This window comes from Silurus meridionalis, chromosome 27 (assembly GCF_014805685.1).
Source record: "Silurus meridionalis isolate SWU-2019-XX chromosome 27, ASM1480568v1, whole genome shotgun sequence".
Classification (NCBI taxonomy): Eukaryota; Metazoa; Chordata; class Actinopteri; order Siluriformes; family Siluridae; genus Silurus; species Silurus meridionalis.
In genome coordinates this window covers 1,192,501-1,212,889 of record NC_060910.1, presented here as the reverse complement: position 1 = coordinate 1,212,889, position 20,389 = coordinate 1,192,501, and the positions used below count along the sequence as shown (strand labels likewise).

The following is a 20,389-nucleotide window of genomic DNA, read 5'->3' as shown; positions in this document are numbered from 1 at the left end:
TGCTGCTATAGAAAATGAATTGTGACTTTCTGACCAATCAGAATCGAGAACTGAACAATGCTGCACATGTAAGAAAATTCTGGATGGTTGAATGTAATTTCTCTGACCGCTTGTTCTCTGATCCCAGTCCTGAGATGAGCTTGTCGGCAGCAATAAGTCTGCGCTCCATGATCTCGGCCTCCTCCTGCAGTTGCTGCTTCTCGGTCATGGCTTCGTTGTACTTCTGCCCCAAAGCGCCCAGCTCCTTCTGAATGCCTGCCAGCTCGCTCTGGATCCGCTCCAGCTCACGCATGCTCTGGAAGTAGTTCTTCTCCAACCTGGCCACCTGGAACACCGTCATGAAGAAGTAAATAAATCAGACTACAAAACTCCTTCTGAAAGTCCACAAACCAGCAAAGCTGATACATTTGGTGGATCTTTTTGGATAAGTTCAGCTTGGAATGAAGCAGCAACAGAAATACAGAACTTTTTATCGTACCTTCTCTCTCTTGGGTTTGATCTCTTTGGCCACGTCGCAGTAACCCATGACGGCCTCGACGAATTTCAGCATGCCCGAGCCAGCCTTGCTGATGGCCTGCATCTCCTCTAACGACGTGTTCAGGTTCTTCAGGAAGCCTGATGAGAATAAAAAACATCAGCGAGTCAACTTGCGATCTGATTGGTCAGGAAGCGTAGATTCATTTCATATGTTATTTTTATACAAAGGATCGTTACAGATCCTCTATAACAGTGGACCTTTATTCTTAAAACCCACACGTCTCACCTCGGACCGTTTTGACTTGTCCGCCGCCGATGGCGTCGCAGTCCATCTCCATGAGCGAGCGCAGGAAGTTGGCCTCTGACATCATGCCTTTAGCGGTCTTCCAGCTGATCTCTTTATAACCACGCATGACCAGGATACACTCACACACCACCTGCACCTGCTTCGGCGGCTTGGCAAAGGACCTGCGTGACACGGGGAAGACCACAGGAGATTAGACATACAGGGTAGGACCAAAAGACGTTTTTTCACGGGGAATTTAGAACAGCAAAAACGACGGAGCACAGAGCGATTCAGATCATACATGCTGAACAATCCTGTTCTTTACATACAGACTTGGATCATGCAATGTTTCTCAAATACAGGTGAGAACCTGCAGTGTGGACTCGCCTGATTTCAGTGACGTCGGATTTGTCCAGGTCCTGTAGGGCGAGGCGAGCCGCCTCCAAAGCGGGCAGGGCTTCGGCCAGAGAGCTCTCAGCGTCCTTTTTCTCCACGGAGATTACTTTATTCTGCTCTGCGATCTCCTTGGCCTTTTCCTCTGCTAACTTCTTCTTCTCCTCAGCTTTGTCAAGAACACAGAAGTTAGCATGAGTTTGATCATATCGAAAAATCCAATCTATTTAACACTCAGGGTTAAAAACTGGAGGCCTGTTGCTTTAGGTGTTAACTGACCACTGGCTGTGTTGGTGGAGATCTCATTAAGAAGAATTTCACAGGCAGAGGACTTCTCAGCTAGGACCACTTTCTGCTCGGCAAGCTTGATGTTGAGCTCGGCGAGCTGCACGCTGGCTTCCACCAGTTTATCCAAACCTCCTTCCAGTCGCTTACACTGGGCTACACCGCACACAGAAGGAGAGCAGAAACCAAAGATGCACTTTTAAAGTTCATTCTCAGCTCAGGTACTTCACACACATACACACACTTAGAGATGAGCAGTATCCTCACCCATGATGTACTTATCCTTGTCGTTCAGCAGGTTGAAGTAGGTGCTGAGGAAGTCCAAGTAGTTTTTCGGGGTGACGTAGTTACTACGTCGCAGCTTTTGCTGGAACAATTTGCTGTACTCGCCCACTGAGCTGTGCACCATACACACGTGACCCATCACTGCCTCGTAGAAGTCCTCAGGAATCATACTGCTCTCACCTGGACCAGGAGACGAACCAACAGTGAGTGAGAAGATCATAAATACACACCTGATTCCAAATGTCACCACAATAAAAGCTTCATAATCAACATTTGGTTTACATAACTCCCTGTTGTTCTAGAAAAATAATCACAGCAACCGTTTTCTAGAACATTACTCCAGATGTTTCAGACTTACGCAGGAAGGACTGTGCAACTGCATTGAGAGCCTGAGGAGGCCAGGGGAGGAACCAATCAATACCGGTGTTATTTACCAGCCCTGAACAAAACACACACACACACACACACACACACACACACACACACACACACACACACACACACACACACTCTCGTTAAGGTTTCCGCCTGATCTTATGTGTAAACTTGTGCACTTTCTCTATCATACAAAGTAAAACAGAAATGTGTAGAACAGACGCCCCACATGGTACACCACCTCCCTTCTCACCTGGGAAATTCCTGCAGCGGGTTCGAAGGACGTCCCCTACAGGAGACATGCCCAGGACAATGTGCAGGTTGTTGGCGCTCTTGTTCACGAAGTATTGCCACACGCTGTCTTTGGACGGCCCCGAGCCCATCTTCAAAGCCTCTTCGCGGATCTGATTCAGAACTGACTCCTTCTCGTCATCAGGGAAGAGCGCAGGAACAATTCCTGTACACAGAGATCATCACACGGTCCAGACCAGCACGCCATTGTGTACTTCATGTACCGTGGTTTTATTCATGCATACATGCACCATACAATGCATGTAAAGCAGCTTCGTCTGAGAGCAGCTGTGAATGGGCGTGTCTTTGGAATAAATAAACTATCTTTTTGAACGGGCATGTCTTTAGACCATTAATAATAATAATCTGTAGGAGGATTGTTGGGTTTAATAAGAGCATATATATATATATATATATATATATATATATATATATATATATATATATATATATATATATATATATATATATATGAGCGTGGCTTTTGAAGCATAAATGAGGTGGATGTAGAAACATTTCAGAGTGGGCGTGGCTTAAAAACCATAGGTGATAACATGGGTGTGTTTTTGTTCCCATATATGTAAAAGAAACACCTTGAATGAACACATCTTCAGACCAAAATGATAAAGTGTCTGAGTGGGCGTGTCTTGAGTCTATAAATTGTAATAAGAAGACCATATATGGTAAAATGGGTGTGTCTTTAAAACCATATATATGGAAGTCTTGAACAGAAAAGAAAGTAAACCACAGGTTTTCTTACAGGACGCTTGTAAAAGACTTCATGTCCAAAATGATGTACCTGAGGTGAGCATGTTGTTAATGAGCTCCAGGAACCCCTCCTCGGCCACGTGAGCATCAGTGAACAAGAAGACGGTTTTCTTATTCTCGATGCCCAGCTTTAAATAGAGAGTTTTCAGATCTTCACGGAAATTCGACTCGGAGTATCCTCGACTCAACACGATCTCAAACACCTGCAGTTAAAAAAACATCAGCAGATCAGTAGAAGATCCTTTTAGCATTACAGCTGTGATTTATTTATAGAAAAATGTTTTACCTCACATCCTGCAGTGAAAGCAGCTAGCTTGGTTAAGGACTGTTTCCCAGACCCTCCCACTCCCACTAAGAGGGCGTGGCCACGATCCATCCTGATGATGCGATGGATTCTGGTCAGGTGGTCTAGGGCGTCATCAAAGAGCACCAGGTTCATCCTGGTCTTGTTCTCGTTGTACTCCTCGAGGAGCTCCTGTAAAAAAAACAGAAAATAGAGAACCCCAGTGATGCGGTTGTAATTGTGAAGTCCATGCACCAGAGAAGTTCCGATTTCACCTGAAGCCAGCACCTGAAAAAGAGCCTGACAGGCTTCATAATCCAGAATGTCCTCGTAGACTCTGGGCTCGAACTCAGCGAGGGCTGTTTTGAAATCTCCAAACAGGATGGGGTCTCTCATTGCTGACTCCAGATCAGAGTTGAAATGCTCCTCTATCAGGGTTCGAATGTGTCCCTGGACCTGGAGACAGTGAACAATTTTACAAAAAGAAACATAATTAATATAAAGTATAGTTAGTGTCAGAGCTGCTGTTATAGAACCCCTCATCAAGACCTTCTGCCTATCTGATTACACCTGAACCGGTCCCTAGTGGATCAGCAGGATGAGAGACAGCAGGTATGCGTGTGTGTGTGATGTTGTTGGACTGAGGGACTCACAAGAGTTTTGTCAGTTTGGTTGATGAGCCTGTCATGGAAGACTCTCAGGCACTCGTTCCTCCAGACTCGTACAAACTGCGTGACCTTCAGGAACCTGCAACGTGTCGTGACCACAATGAAACAGATGAAGGTTATGTGTGATGGTAGGCTGTGTAAAGTACGAGTGCACTAACCTCTCTGCGTTGGTCAGCGTCAGGCCGTGAAACACTCTAGACAGATCTCTCAGGTTGAAGATGTAGTGGAATTTAGAAGGAGTTGGTGGAAGGTCTTTAATGATGGATTTGTAAAGCTCCAGCGTGCAGGAGGTCAGTGGGTCGCAGAGCGTCTGAATGCTTTCGTCAAACGACTTTACAAAAAAAAAATGTATGTATAAATATTAGGTGTTAAATGTAACTCTAACGGGATAAAAAAGTGACTTTATGATAAGAGTTTAGAGCTAGATATCATCTAATACTTTAGCAGCAGCCCATGAGAGTGTTTAGCTTTAACCCGGTCTCTCACCCTGGTGTGGCCCTTTAGGATGGAGGAGTAGATGAGATGCAGCGATTCCTCCTCGGGAAATGGGATGTTGAAGACACTAAAGAGGGAGATGAAACGAGGATCCACCTCGTTACGGCCGCCTCCTGCTTTCCCCATGGCCGCGATAAAGCCCATGTCCTTCAGCATCTTGCAGTTGAGCTCCTTCCCTCTGTCGTACATCCCGCCCCTGTCCAGCAGCAGCTTGAGCAGGGCTATGGGCTGCTGCGTGCCGTAATCATCCACCTATAAACCAGAAACAGAGAAGAATAATTTAGAAGGCGGAGCCTAGCCTCACTCCATGGCATTTCTTTCGATATTTACTTATAATCGTACTCGTGGCATGTTGAGGTCATCCATAAACACCAACAGTCTCTTGCCCATAGGAGGGCCATAGGTGTCCTTGGTCCTCTTCTCAACGCTGGCCTCCAGGTTCCGCTGTAGGTCCATGGATGTGGTTCTCGATGAGAAATTGATCATCAGAACCATCTGGAATACAAAAAGACGTTTTCAATGTAACACTCAGACGTTTAAAGAATACGGCATGATGAAAAGCATCTATGTGACTCACGGTCGTATCGGGGTCCAGGCTGTTGAGAAAGTTCTGAGTGGTGGCTGTTTTCGAGGTTCCGGACTCTCCAACCAGCACCACTGGCCTCTTCACCTTCACCATCTGATCCAGCAGCCAGTTGGTGCGTGTGGTGTCAACGGTGGGCACTGAGAGAGACAAACACAATCAGCCAATCAGGTGGCAGCAACACAATAAACTCATGCAGCTCAAGAGCTATTATTAATGTTTACATCAAACATCTGTATGTAAGTAAAAGTGAGATCTTTAGGTTTTTTCAGCTGAAGATTTTCACAGAATGCTCTAGAGTTTGTTCAGAATGGTGCGAGAAACAAAAAACATCTCATAAGTGACATTTCTGTGTTGGAGGTCCATAGGAAAATGTCCAGATTTAAAGAAGCATATAGTAACTCCTATTATCACTGTTTACACCCCTGGTGAGAAAGAAAACATCTCATCCTAGACCAGATCTACTGAACCTTGAGGGAGCTTTATGAGATTTTTCAGACTTTAGACTTCCAACCTTACAAGACCTACAATATGTCTCTAAAACATCAGGCCACGCCTCCTGAGGAACACAGTGAGGAACACGGCAATCTCAATGAGAGCCTAAAAACTTTACCTAGAATGTCGATGAACTTCATGTCAGGGTTGTGGATGTATTTAGGAACCAGCGAGCTCCAGGGAGTCCACTTCTTTGTGTTCGCATCGAAGTGGAAGTCATAAAGAGTCGGCAAGGAACCTGAAACGATAACACACACATCTGTATCATCTAATCTGTAGCAGCTCTAGTGTTTACCAACTCTGTTTATCATTTTAACTTTCCTAATCACATGGCCCCTCCCACATCATGATGTCATACCCTTTTTTCTTTTTTACGCCTCTATTCAGTTCTAATGTTTTCCTTCTTTACTTCTATCCCTCTCTCCCCACATCCTCTAATTTTATTCTTCATTTAGGTTTCACTTTTCTCAATTCTTTTTTTTCTTAACTTTTAAATTTTTTTCCATAATTTTCTCTTTCATTTGTCTATCTGTCCATGTTTCCTTTTCCTTTATTTTCTTCTTTTCATGTTTCTCTCCTTCCTTCTTTTCCCTGCCCTTTAGTTTTCTTATTCCTTTATGTTTTACTTAGTTCTTTATTTTTCTTTTTTGTTTCCTTCCCTTTTACGAATCCCTTTTGTACATCTTTTGTCTTTCATCTTTCCATTTTTTGCTTCTCTCCCGCCTTCCTTTAGTTCTTTTTCTCTCCAGTATATATATTTTTTTCTCACGCACAAAGAAGTTCAGGTTTCCAAACTTACCTGGAAGTTCTCCTGGACCGGCGAGCTTCTTCTCATCATGGACGGAGGTGAGACCGGACAAGCTTTTGATGAAGTCATCAAACTTCCCCCTGCCGCTCTCCAACAGCGAGGCTCCAAGTGAACAGTACAGAGCCTCAATGAAGAAACTCTCCAGCTCCTCGGAGGAGATCTCTGTGGGCTCTAGCAGAGCGTCCATCATCATGGACAGCTGCACCACCTGCGAAGCAGAAGAGCATTAAGGCTGAGTAATCAGCTAAAGCTATTGTTGTAACAGTAAAATGTGATCATCTCACCATGTTCAGGTCAGTCTGTGGGACGATGGTTTTCAGTTTCTCTCCTTGTTTCCCGTCTACGATTCCCTCCACGATCATGTCTATGGTGCTGGGGACGTATTTATCGAATAGACTGTTCAGATCTTCTTGTTCCTGTGAACAAATTAACAGTTTAACTTTTTAAAATCCAACACGAGAAAAGAAAAGCCACTGTTACTCCGTGTGTCTTACTCTGGAAGGCCTGTCCTTCACCCATTTCTTCCAGTAGGGGGCAAAGCGGAGGTTTTTGGGGTCCACGAAAACCATTCCACAGCGAGACACGGTGGCAGGGGAAGCGTACTGCAGATCTCCGACCTGAGAGCAAACATCACGTGAACTCACGTCTCATGTCTGGTATTTTTATAAAATTACCATTAGCATCCCCTTGAGGAGCATCTGAGTGAAACGTTCAGCTTTGTGCAGACTGCGTTGGAGTGTTGTGTGTTATTATTTTTTAATAAACAATTATACTCCTCTGTACAGCAATCAGAGTTCGGGAAAACTTTCAGAATCGTTACGTGTGAAATCACGTTTTGTGTCAGGATTGGACTGTAAATCTCTGAGAGTCATCACCTCGAACAGGAGAGCGCAGTGACCCTGCAGACGGATCCTCTCTCCGTTAGCCAGCGTCAGAAGCTTGTTATCGTCCATCACCGAGTTCATGTTCTCCACCCACAGGGCGTCTACGTCCCCGTCGAACAGGACGTACCTGTGAGAGGAAGGAAATGTTCCTCATTAGTGTTAGAGATCTGGGAGAGATAATTACTGTTAAATGGAGGGAGAAACCAGAGGGAGTGAGGGGGTAAAGATCACACATCTGTCATGAGTTTTACTGAAGAGCGTTTAGAGAGAATTTACAAAAGTTGCAACTATTGATGTAACTTTTTGTAAATTCTCTCTAAACGCTCTTCAGTAAAACTCATGACAGATGTGTGATCTTTACCCCCTCACTCCCTCTGGCTCCTCCCTCCATTTAACAGCCGGTGCTCAGCCATGCCCCCTCTCCCACACCCATAGTGATTATTTTACTCTACTCAAACTTGTTAAGGTGAAAGTTAACCAGGTGTTGCTGCATGAACGTTGTGTCTGTAATTATCTGAGCTCTAAGATAGCTAAATGAACATTAATCTGAAAAGCCACACCTCACAATTTAGGTGTGGCTTTGCAGATTAATGTTCATTTAGCTATCTTAGAGCTCAGGTCATAATGTTGGGATGTTGAGGAGGCTCCAGGTCCAGTTCATCCCAAAAGTGTACAGTGGGGTTGAGGAGGTTACCAATGACCATGTCTTCATGGAGCTTGCATGGTGCAGAGGGACAAGTTCATGCTGAAACACTGTACAGAAAACAGTCTATACGATTGTATGTTTTCAGCTTTCTGGCAACCACAGATTGGGGAAAAAACGCATATGGTTGTGTGTAGGGGGAAAGTAGGGGTTTTCAGAGTCAGGTTATGCACATGTTTCACTCTGCACTCATTATTAAATCATCTGAATGTAGTTCTGACTCCCACTGCTACCTTCTCTCCTTTTTCTCTGTGGGTCTGTTGATGTCTCGGAAGATGTTGGACAGAATTCCATCAGTCCAGTCTCGAGTGATGGGATCCAGGATGCCGTAGAGCTCAATCACGCTCATGGCTTTGGGGTTTAGTGTGTACAGTTTGGTAATCAGCCCTAGCCTGCATGGCACATGATACACAGAGCACAGAGTTTAAACTTTACACTTTCCTTTTATCTTAAAGTCTACATTGATATTGAAGAGGTGGAGACCTCGTCTGGGCGTGGCACAGGGTATTAATAACCACGGATTTGCCCCCTCCTGTGGGTCCTACCACCATGGTAGTGTGTCTGGTCATCATGGTCTCGTACATCTGAATCACTTTATCCACCTGCAGCCAGAACGAGTACAATAAACTCATCAGTGCTTTAGATCAGATTTTATATTATTATTATTAATAATATTATTATTATTATTATTATTATTATTATTTACGCATGAAATCATCTCTATAGTAACGGCTCATTCAGATTACTGAAATCGGAGAGAAATATCTACTGTAAGATATATAGGTTGACATGAAGGCACCTGATTGGGCAGCAGGACGTATTTGTTCTCCTCCAGGATGCTCTCTACGGCATCATTAAAGTCGGGGTAGCGCACACGAGGGCAGTCCAGACCTGGGAACAGATCTGAGATCAGGCCCAGGAACAGAGGAACATCCTCAAAGACAAATTTTGGGAGGTTCATGTCCCTCAGAGCTCGCATCAGCACCACGTCCTGACAGAGAAAGAAAGATCAAAAGAGTGAGGACTACGTGGTTAAACCTCTCAGCAGGTCAGCAGATCAGGAGACGGTTCAGTATTCAGGTTGAATGGTAGTAAGAACTTGGGTTCAGGATGTCCGTTACCTCGTTGAGCTCAGGAGATCCTCTCTTCAGCTCTCCTGCCATCACTAATACAGATTTGAGAGCTCGCAGCCCAAAATCATAGTGAGACTGTTTGGAGAGCTGCTCTCGTGCCAGTTTATACAAAACCGTCATCTTCTTGGCCAGAACCTGAAACACGGAATCCAAAACCAATCGATAATCAGAACAACGTTTATATTCAATCAAGGAATCTGAGAAACGGAGATAAGGAGATTTGTTTTTCAACGAAGAATTTGTAATCAATGGAGCGAGTGTTTTTTATTGTTTGTGTGAGTGTTTATTCACATTGTCTCGTTTGTGTTGCATTTGTAACTTTAATATCTGTTACCACAGCTAAACAAGAACGTTCCTGCTGGTGCTGGTGCTGGTGCTACTAAACTTCATGCAAGTGATCGGAAGAAGAAGTGAAGAAGTGTCTGTGATAAAACGCTCCTGTTGTTAAAGCGTTTGCGTTCGGCTCAATTGACATCATTTAAATGTATAAATAAATAAAATACAGTGAAAATGTTGAACTATAATAAGACTTCTTGTTTAAGCAAACGTATGCAGTTGCTTTTAGCATTTAGTTTTTTGACAGGGTTTATTTGAGTCTTGGAGTGAATTCATAACGTGAGGTTTTTTCTCTCATCACTCTACAAACTACAGTTACTGCAGATGGATTCATTTGAAATGTATTTATAAATATTTTTTTAGTTTGTAATATTACAGTTAGACGAATAGATTAGAGCCTGAGATGGTCACCTTGGCCATGAGGAAGCCCTCTGAGAACAGCATGATCTCACAGATCTGCTGGAGATCTGGGACGATGACCACCACGGGTCGGAACAGAGCCTTCACCGACTCGGGCAGCTCCGTGCGCCCGGCGTAGCCTGGATTCATGGTGATGAAGATCCCCATTCGCGAATCCAAATCGATTTCCTGACCCTCAAACTGTCAGCAAGTCAGAAGCAGACATCACAGGAATTAAATTGGCTAAAAACTTCTGGATTTGGTAACAAACAGATAATAGACGATGACTCACGTGGAACCTCTTGAGCTGCAGGATGAGAGCGTTGCGGATGATCTGGATCTGGGAGGAGATGACCGACAGCACAGAGGCGTCGATTCGGTTGAACTCGTCGAAGCAGCCCCAGGCACCGCACTGAGCCAAGCCGGAGAAGATCTTCCCGACCGCCTGGAGAGGAAGATGATGAATGAAGATCCAGCTCAGATTATGTTAATTAAATCAATAGAAGCCATGATGGTGATCGACCATGATCCTGTTTGTAATCTAAAATCGTTTTGTTTTTGTTTATGTTTTTTGTTTATGGTGTGAAGTTCTTCCTCCTTTTCTCCCTCATTTACCACCTACAAGCTCTAACTCTATATTTCACCAATCAGAGCGTGTTAGTGCATCACAGGGCAGCGTAACAACTGTGGAGGAAACAGATATCAGCCCTCTTCTACCTAAACTCAGACACCTATCATTATCTAGAGTGATTATCAATGTTGGGGTCAGAGTGCAGGGTCAGTCGTGATGCAGTGCCCCTGGAGCAGGGCAGTTAAGGGGCAGTTTTTCTGTGCTGGGGCTCGAACCCCTGACCTTCTGATTAGTAACCCCAAAGCCTTAACCATGGAGCCACTCAAAGGCAAAAACACAGCCAGAATGGTACATTCTTAATGCAGAAATGTAATAATTATGGAGTCTGCAGCAGCTTTCCCACAGGGCAGATCATAGTTATTATAAAAGCTAGTCAAAGACTGGAAATGAAGCAGAACTGTAGCTACTCATGATCACCAGCGTTCATCAACAAAGGGACAGAATTCAATTAAAGAGGAAAATCATAACAGGTACAAACAAACACAGGACAGGAAGTGAGAAGGAAGAAATTGTTCGACTTACCATGTAGTCCATTCCTTCACCACAGTTAGTGACCACACAGAGCAGACCCAAAGCCTTCGCCAGGTCTTTAGTGGACTCTGTTTTCCCCGTACCTGCAGGTCCCGCTGGTGCTCCACCCAGGTACATTGACAGAGCCTAAAGACGCAGAGTTACACGCAGAGTTACACGTGATGTTTACATGTGATGTTACACAGAGTTACACGCGATGTTACACGCAGAGTTACACGCAGAGTTTATATTATTGTGACACCTGTCAGGAGAGAACCTGTGTGTGTGTGAGTGTGTGTACCTGAGAGTGTGACAATTTGTTTGCAAGAGTGTATACCTGTGTGCGTGTGTGTGTGTGTGTGTGAGTGTGTGTGTTTGTGTGTGTGTGTACGTGTATGTGTACCTGAGTGAGTGTGAGGTAGACGCTTAGAGAAAGAGAGTGTGTGTGTGTGTGTGTGTGTGTGTGTGTGTGTACGTGTGTGTGAGTGTGTGTGTACGTGTGTGTGTGTACCTGAGTGAGAGTGAGGTAGATACGATCAGTCAGTGGAGTGATGACCAGTCGGCCGTTCAGCCCCATGTACTCGTATCCGTAGGAGAAGTGAGCAGAACACTGGCGAATGTAAAGGTCGTCCATCTCCTTGACCCAGTAAAACCTCAGCTGACTTTCCCACTCGAACTCACGAGCATCTGTAATACTGCACAGCAACATCAACGTGGACCACTCATAATCCAGGATTCCGTACTGCATGTCTGTACTAGGCTGAACACTACCTACCTGTCCCTGACAAAGCTGTCCACGATGTCTCTGGCGTGGACGTCGATGATCAGCACGGTGTTGAGTTTGCGCCGGTCGTTCTTCTTTAAAGGTTGCGTGATGCGCGTCACCAGGTCGTCGATCTGACCGTGCATTTTCTTGGCGTACTGTTTCAGGGCCTGTTTGTCTCCAGCGCTCATCTTGCAGAAGATGTCCTCCACCTCCCACGTCCACCAAACCTGGTTCCCTGCCAGCACCACCATGCCCTGGTAGTCCAGCATCCAGTCCACCCTGAGATACAATCAACAGCACTAGAATTTTAGATTCATCAACTTTTAACGTCCCTTTCAGCTTCCATCAATAAACCAAAAACAGGAAGTAACCTGGTTCTGAAGCGCACCCGTATTAAAAGATCCTGAAACACACACCTGGACTTGTGGTGCTGGTAGAAGTAGATGGCCTCCTTGGTGATGAGTCTGTTGGTCCTTTTCATCTCCAGCAGAACGGCTGTCATCCAGTCCTCCACTCGTCCCTCGGCTGGGATGGTCTGCCTGAACTCCATCACCTCACCTTCTGCAGACACCATGGCCATCACCAATGTCTCTCCATTCGGTCCCGTGTCGAAGCGCAGGGACGCGATGTTGTCGTACATCTGCACAATAACAACCTCAGTATCGATCATTCTTTAACAAGCTACATTACTGTATCTCTGAAAGTCACATGACCAAATCCCTGTGTCGTCACGGTGACGCTCGCTCCCTCGTCCGTCACACACTAAACTATAGTAATATAAAGTAATGTATTGATGTTAGTGAAAAGGCCACGCCCCAAATACACTTCCTCTACCTTGATCATGTGCTCCTGGACACAGGACGGCTCGCTGCTCCCCAGGATGCTGAGCAGCTCGTCGTCGGAGATGAAGAAAAAACGCGGGAAAGCATTACGTTTGGAGTCCAGGTAGTCGTTCAGGCTCTTCTGGCAGCGCTCCAAACCGTCGCTTAAATTCTGCAGGTCTGACAGGCGATTCGGAACCAGGCAGCACCTCTTTATACCTGGGTCTTTCACCGCGTCGGACATGATCTGAGAAAAACACCACACAAATATCTCCTGTTCTACTCTGAATGCTGCCTGAATCAGTGGCTTTTTTATATTTTTTATAATAAAAATAACAAAAATTAAAGCAGGTCACCTCCTTAAACTTCTGGTCAATGATGTCAAATTTCTTGGCCTCATCGGGGAGCTGAGAACGAATATCACCTCCAATAAAGATGCTTTCTAAATACATCCACTTCCTCTGCACCAACATCCAAACCTGTACAGGGCCAGGCGATGAATATTCATGAGCTCATTATAATGTACAATCATTTTAGGGCTCACAAACCCCTGCTATAACACAGCATTCCATAAAACTATAAACAGGCTAAATATAAACAGTGTGTATACCTACTGAAAATATACACAACTTTATTATGAGAGTTTCAATCGTTTTCTTAAATCTAAGGAAATATTAATCTGCAATAAAATCAAAGTGACACAAAACTAACACTAAATGTAGAACTGTAGAACTTAGAAAATATGCTAGAAATTATTCTTTGGAAAATATGGTAAAGTTTTTCATTAAAAAAATACAGTAATTTATAATATGGAAAATACAGTCATTAATTTATAATTTATATTCTAGAAAATATATAAAGAATTTTTCTTCGGTACAGTTTATGCTTTGAAACGTATCATTTAAATGATATAATCTATAAAAATGCTGGAGAATTTATAAAAGTAGGACCAAAAGAAAAATTTCAATAAAAAAAAAATTTAAGTGCCATTTTATTCAAAAGATTATTATGGAATTTCTGGTCTAGAAAAGTAAAAATGTGCACTTTGAAAATAGAAAGAGATTTTTTTGTATTTATATTGTTATTTAGAGTTATAGAAATGTTTTTGAAAATTAAACATATAATATAATTTTGAGTCTATTTTGAGTTTATACTCTAAAAAAGAGTTTATATAAACAAATGATAAAAAAAAATTACAAAAGATTAAAATATATATACTGAATAGTATAAACTGTATATAATCTTTAAAATTCTGTAAATAATATCATCCTCGAAAAAAAAAAAACTTGTAGTGTAAAATATCCTGACCTCAATGACCTCACTGATGAGGGACAGGTTCTTCTCCCACTGCTGGATGGTGGAGAGGAACGGCCCGACAAAGCGGCTCCCCGCCATGCTCTGCAGGTTCATGGCGTTATCGTCCAGGTTCTGCAGGATCTCCTCCACCGAGCCCAGAATGGATCCTCGCTCCTGAGTTCCTTTAAAGTAGCGCTGCACTGTGAACTTCATGTTCTCCCACATGTCCACCACCTCCTTCACACCCTGTACGAAACACATGCAAAAAAAGATTGATTAAATCTGCAGATCCTCAGAAACCGGGGCGGATCTGTAGGAAGCTTCTAGACCTTCTCTATGCCGAGTTCTTTAACAGCCGCAGTGACGATGTCTCCGATCACGCTGCTGTACTTGTGGAGCTCCATGGCAAACATGTTTTCCAGCGTGAAGGTGTCTGGGTTCATCTCGAAGCTGGTTCCTGTTTGTTCCATCAGCTCATTCCAGTGTCTGGGGCAAAAAAAAAGAAACACGAATCGAATACTCAGATTTCTCAAACAATCTGATGGAACATTTTATGTAGATGTTGATGCTGATTTTTTATGTGAAAATAGTGATGGAATCTTCTTCCTCGACCGAGGAGGGCACAGAGGGGCATCAGGAGAAAGAGCAGACACTGATGTGTGTGTGTGTGTGTGTGTGTGTGTGTGTGTGTGTGTGTGTGTGTGTGTGTGTCTCAGTGCTCGCTGAACTGAACTGCTCTTGGTTTCTCTGCAAACTCCCCCAAATCTTAATGCCAAAAGTATTGGGACACCAAACTTTTCCAGCCCAGCTCTACATGTGGTCTTTAGGTGCAGTAGTTTACTTACACAACGAGACCCAAATCTGTTACCTGATTTTACTAACAAGCTAAACCTTCACAAACACACTCCAAAATCTAGTGGAGCTTCTTCCCAGAAAAGTGGACCTTCTTATAACATTATCATATTATATCACTTCCATGGCTGGAATATGTATCTGAGAATTTCTACAGCTTTGAGTACAAATGTTCCTGTGGACGTCCCACAACATTAAATGTAGCTATAAATGGTTAAAAATCATCGGTAAAATGTTTGATGATAAAATGAAGAGCTCAGAATGCTCTGAGGGTTTGAACCTTTCTCTCAGAGCCTCGTTCTTCAGGTCCAGCAACAACGGCAGAGACTCTTTAAACTCTTTCAGATGGCTGTCGAGGAAGAAGGCCACAGGAAGAGATCTGGTGACTTTCGGCAGCTTCCTGAGGTTCTTGATGAAACCCTCCACACCATCCTGGAGCAGCTGGATGTTCAGGTCCACCCACAGAGTCTGAGACCACTCTACCTTAGCAGCCTTGAAAAAAAGAAAAAAAACTCACAATGGAACATGATCCGATTTCTAAATAAGTAAAAAAAAAAAATTTGTCTACGTGACAAAAATCGCATGAGTGAAGGACCTTCTGTTCCATGTAGATTTTGTAAATCTCCCTCAGGCCCTTCATCTCCTGTTGTATTTTCAACAGTTCGGGGTACATGGTAATGGAAAGGTCAAATAGCTTCTCAGCGTTGGCTAGGTCCTGACGGCTCGCTTCTACCTTAGACAGATCTGCCTCATAAGTGCTCATGATCATCAGACCTGAAGAGAAGAACATAGAATGAACTTTTAATCCTGAAGGAAACTCAAACGCATCAATTAATTATAACTTAAATTATTTTATTAAAGTGGCACCTGTCAAGGAGTGGGATGTGTTAGGGAATATTACTACTAGTGTGTGTGTGTGTGTGTGTGTGTGTGTGTGTGTATACCTTTCTCCAGGTTGTCTCCTACAGCTCCAGGCCCATGTATACTAAAACTCTCAGCAAAGATGGACAAGTCCTGCTTATACTGCTCTGTCTGCTCCATGGTGATCTGATGAGATACGAGTCCACAGATGAGAATAAATAAAAAGTTCATTTCTACTCGTCTCTTATTTTTATTAAAATAATCAACTCACTTTAGTGAAGGTCTTTTTGACTTTTCCCAGGCGGTGATCCACACGTCGGGCCTCGGCGAACACGTCTCTCCACACGTCCTCGATGCGGGACAACAGCTGCAACTCTTCCTCATCCACCTGGGGTGTAAACAAATCCAGCACCCGTTTGTTGATCGCACGCACTGTTTCCAAAGATGACGGAGCAGTGGTGGAGAAACTCACCTGAATATTGTACATAGCCAGAGTTCTGTATCTCTCCTGGACGTCTCTGTATCTCATCTCCACACTCAGAGACATGCTCCTGATGTTGGAGATTGTGCTGAGGACGAACTTCAGGCTCTCCAGCGTGTCGGGAGATGTATTTAGATGATCCGAGAGTTGCTGTTTGCGGTGATGTGAAAGAGTTTATTAGTTCATTAGAAAGCTGGAGATGTTTAGCTACAAAGCAAAAACTGCATGGGTTACGAAATCGTCCGCCGTACACGTTCCTGTGAAGAAGCTGTTACTATGGTAACGATAACATATAAGAACGAGCACATTTAAGAAACCTTGCAGCCACTATGCAGGACATGTGGTGATAGAAAATAAATCAACACCTTCAGCCAAACAAATCAGTCCGTAATATAGTTAATGAAATAAATGCTAACTATTATGCTAATTAGTGCTAATTAATGTAATTATCCACCTGGAACTCGCTGTACAGGGCGTGTAACTCCTTCCGGGCCGAGTCGTTGAGTAACATGCCCAGTGAAGTTATCCAAGCCTGAGCGCTCTCCAGTACGCTGCGTCTCGTCGGCTCCAGGCTCAACCTGATGGCGTGCTCATCCTTCACCACGGGCTGCTCCACCACCTCCTGAATGACCTGCGAGTAAAACTGCAGCTTCCTGTCGTAAATCACACACGAGGGCTTCTTGCCTGCAAACTTTTCCAGCATGATGGCCTTGTCCAGCTGCCAGAGGGTCCGGTAGTGTCTCCAGAGGTTCAGGTGTTGGGCGACAGAGCTGAGGAGCTGCTTTGTGTTCAGGGAAAGCGTTGTGGCGAGCTCGTTCACTTTTGGCAGCTGGCACACATCGCTGTAGAAGCTGAAGACGAACGGCTCATCCTTGCCTTCCACGCTGAGGAGGACACTCGATACACGTGCCATGCATCCAGCGGACGAAATGCTATGAGGTTCACAGTCAAAAAAAGAATGCATATTATAATTAGAATAACTGCATTTTACATTTAAAACAAGTAACAATACAAAGAAAATAGCAGCAGGTGGGTGGTAAAGATGGGTAGCTGGGTTTAGAGTGTGGGGCAGACAGGTGGGGTGACAGCTAAGGAACATAAGAAGCAGGTGGGGCAGATAGGTGAGGAAAATAAGAAGCAGGTGATTAGTAGACAAGTGCGGAAAAGAAAGTGTGGGATAGTTGTTTTGGGGGGTTTGGAGCAAACAGGTGGGTAGAAACCAGGGTGAAACTGAATTTGGTAGATAGGAAGGGAAAGTAAGGGGGTGGTTGTGTGTGGAAAGTAAAGCAGGCAGATGTGTTAGACAAGTGTGCAGAAAGACAGGGACAGTACGGGGTATCTGCGTGTAGTGGGGGTACACAGTAAGCTGAGAGGGGGCGGGGGAGGGGCTGGCTAGCACCACAAGCAGTTTAGTAGATCACCTTGGTGCTCTCCACACAGTCCCTCACACAGTGCATGATCAGCTTGTACACCTCGTGGCTTTTGGGGTGCAGCATGATAAGTGGGGCAGAGAGGATGCTCTCGATCTGGAACAGTGGGGTGGAGCCCTGCAGGGCGGAGTTAAACACCTGGAGGTTCCTGTAGGCCACACACACACACACACACACACACACACACACACGTGTATCATTAGCTGTGTATACAGTCTGTTCTCTCAGTCATTTTTAATAGATTTTTATTGATGAATATTCAAAAGTAAATCTCACTGATCATAAGTTTCTAATGTTCTTAATGTGAAACCAGACATTATTATTATTGTTTTATTATTATTTTATTATTATTGATTAGTATTATTATATATTATGTATCATTATTATTATTATCCCTTGAATAAATGAGACTTTTGGAAGTGGAGACTCACTTCAGCACCATGTTGGTGAGGGAGTCGAACACTCGGCGCTCCCAGTAAGCGTAGTACTTGGCCATGTGCTTGGCCTTGCCGCTGCTGGTCTGCGAGGTCAGACACTCCATCTTGGTGAGAAGAAATCTGATGCTGGAGTACTTCTTGCACAGCAAGATCACGTCTTTGGCTCTTTGTTTCTCCACCAGCTCACAGAACTCCTTCACTCCTTTAATCATAAAAACACACACATTTCAAACCTGCAGTCCAATCCGGTGAAGATTAAACGTGAGAGAGAGTGTAGGAGGCTCGTTACCTGGCAGTTCTCCTGCTCTCTCTGGTACAGGGAATTTAAACAGGTTCGCCGACTCCATGGCCTGTAGCTTGGCGTCTATGTCTCGTTCATTCTTCTGGATCTGGTTCAGTGTGGACTGGAACTGGGTGATTGCCTGGTTGGCCTTGGCAATGAAGTCTGACAAACCTGTGGGGGGCAAAGGAGGAAAATCGGATCAGATCTGAGTCTCCTATAACAGTGGTTATGAATATGACACTTAGATCAGATCTGAGTCTCCTATAATAGTGGTTATGAATGTGACACTCAGATCGGATCTGAGTCATGCTATAACAGTGGTTATGAATGTGACACTCAGATCGGATCTGAGTCATGCTATAACAGTGGTTATGAATGTGACACTCAGATCGGATCTGAGTCTCCTATAATAGTGGTTATGAATGTGACACTCAGATCGGATTTAAGTCATGCTATAACAGTGGTTATGAATGTGACACTCAGATCTGATCTGAGTCATGCTATAACCGTGGTTATGAATGTGACCCCCAGATCGGATCTGAGTCTTCTATAACAGTGGTTGCAGTAAAACAGCAGTGATGTGGATGTGACAGTAAATGAAGATGTGATGGTATTAAGAGTGAGGTAATGTTGTGAATGTAGATACCCAGAGAAACCAGAGTTAATCGTTTACAACCAGGGGACATTACACTCCTCAGTTCCTGTATCTGAATGGCCATGAGGATCGACTCTGCATCGTTCAGACGGTCCATCGTAGAGCCGTAGCGGTCCGTCAACCTGTCCAGGTCTCCCAGGTATCTATAAACCCAGAACGATGTGATGAAATAAAACAGCTGGGTGTGGTACAGGGTCAGGATTGGGAAAAACAACATGCTAATAATAATAATAATCCAAAACTTTCCTACCTTAACAATCTGTCCTGAAGCTTAGCCACTTCTCTGACCTCTTCAGGGAGACTGAGATCCAGCTGCTCAAAGTACCTGGTCTCACTAAGGCACTCCTTCAGCTCCGGGCCCAAGTTTACCACAAACCGCACCCCCGTCTCCAGATCCTGATCCCAAGAAACCACAAACCAAATCACCTTTATAAGAATTCTACTGCAGAATCATGAAATAAGTGTTATATGTTGGAGAAAGTTCCAGATGTTCAGAGTCAGCGTTTGTGCAGCGTTTTTTATTTTTTTTTAATGTTCAGATTTTTAAACAGGGTCTAGACCACACGAGCACTAAGTTTTGAAAAAAAAACCAGCATAGAAATTTCACATCTGGAGATTAAAAAAACAACGTCATTTGACAGATGTTACAATTTATATTGGGGTTTATATACTGGATTTAAAATTAATCTTGAATGTGTTTCTAATGGATTCCAGTGTGTTTGTGTGTAATTTCAGACAAAAATCGATTTTCAGACATTGGGATTACATTAACATTTTCTCCCTTTTTTAAACAATTATCATATATGGAAAACCCTGTTCATCTCATCATCTCCAGCACTTGGCGTGTCTGATCAGTTTTGTTTCTGACCTCAGGCTTTGTGGATTCTCCTCGGGCTTCCCTCGAGCTGTTCACCATCATCAGGACGGTTCTCTTCATGAGCTCGTCCAGCATCAGCACTGCCTCCTCCATCCAGCGCTTGTGTTTCCTTGTCTCGTAATCGCGCATGGACCTGGCCACCTCCATAAACTTGGCTTTTGTCTGCCAACACACACATACACCAAGGTATGAGAACAAAGTTTAAAATTGCTAATGATTTCTTACACACACACACACACACACACACACACACACACACACACACAATCAATAATGTATGAAAGATCCGGCTTACAGCGATGCCCTGTTTGGTTTGCAGCATCTCCGGCACTTTCTGGAAGCTTATGATGGTGTGTTTAATGCTGTGGAACAGAGAGCGAGCCCAGAAGATCGCTCCTGTCACAGGAGGCTGGTTTTTATTCACAGGAGGCTTGTCTCTGTTCTGGACAAACATCTCGTTTATGATGTCCACCTAAAAAAAGGAACAAATGAATTTGATTATTAACTCTGGGTCGTAACACCTGGAATTTTCAGATCTATAA

The 20,389-nt window shown here is 43.9% G+C and overlaps 1 protein-coding gene across 1 annotated transcript in view; it reads right to left on the bottom strand.

Annotated features, from left to right (window-relative positions):
- Positions 1-20,389, bottom strand: part of dnah10 (dynein axonemal heavy chain 10) — a 36,049-nt gene that overhangs the window by 11,332 nt on the left and 4,328 nt on the right. Inside the window, 49 exon segments of the mRNA XM_046842063.1 lie at positions 108-325; positions 479-615; positions 764-945; positions 1,151-1,325; positions 1,436-1,597; positions 1,709-1,906; positions 2,085-2,165; positions 2,355-2,558; positions 3,192-3,363; positions 3,447-3,635; positions 3,732-3,899; positions 4,097-4,190; positions 4,270-4,442; positions 4,598-4,858; positions 4,949-5,101; positions 5,184-5,329; positions 5,803-5,922; positions 6,484-6,700; positions 6,777-6,908; positions 6,987-7,109; positions 7,368-7,503; positions 8,313-8,471; positions 8,563-8,681; positions 8,879-9,070; positions 9,201-9,347; positions 9,960-10,148; positions 10,240-10,392; positions 11,101-11,235; positions 11,600-11,783; positions 11,864-12,133; positions 12,271-12,494; positions 12,689-12,922; positions 13,032-13,154; positions 13,984-14,217; positions 14,301-14,457; positions 15,104-15,315; positions 15,419-15,597; positions 15,768-15,870; positions 15,956-16,072; positions 16,157-16,315; positions 16,620-17,036; positions 17,038-17,097; positions 17,587-17,743; positions 18,027-18,234; positions 18,322-18,486; positions 18,962-19,113; positions 19,221-19,366; positions 19,839-20,009; positions 20,143-20,319. Of these exon segments, the coding sequence (XP_046698019.1) occupies positions 108-325; positions 479-615; positions 764-945; positions 1,151-1,325; positions 1,436-1,597; positions 1,709-1,906; positions 2,085-2,165; positions 2,355-2,558; positions 3,192-3,363; positions 3,447-3,635; positions 3,732-3,899; positions 4,097-4,190; positions 4,270-4,442; positions 4,598-4,858; positions 4,949-5,101; positions 5,184-5,329; positions 5,803-5,922; positions 6,484-6,700; positions 6,777-6,908; positions 6,987-7,109; positions 7,368-7,503; positions 8,313-8,471; positions 8,563-8,681; positions 8,879-9,070; positions 9,201-9,347; positions 9,960-10,148; positions 10,240-10,392; positions 11,101-11,235; positions 11,600-11,783; positions 11,864-12,133; positions 12,271-12,494; positions 12,689-12,922; positions 13,032-13,154; positions 13,984-14,217; positions 14,301-14,457; positions 15,104-15,315; positions 15,419-15,597; positions 15,768-15,870; positions 15,956-16,072; positions 16,157-16,315; positions 16,620-17,036; positions 17,038-17,097; positions 17,587-17,743; positions 18,027-18,234; positions 18,322-18,486; positions 18,962-19,113; positions 19,221-19,366; positions 19,839-20,009; positions 20,143-20,319 (8,384 nt within the window).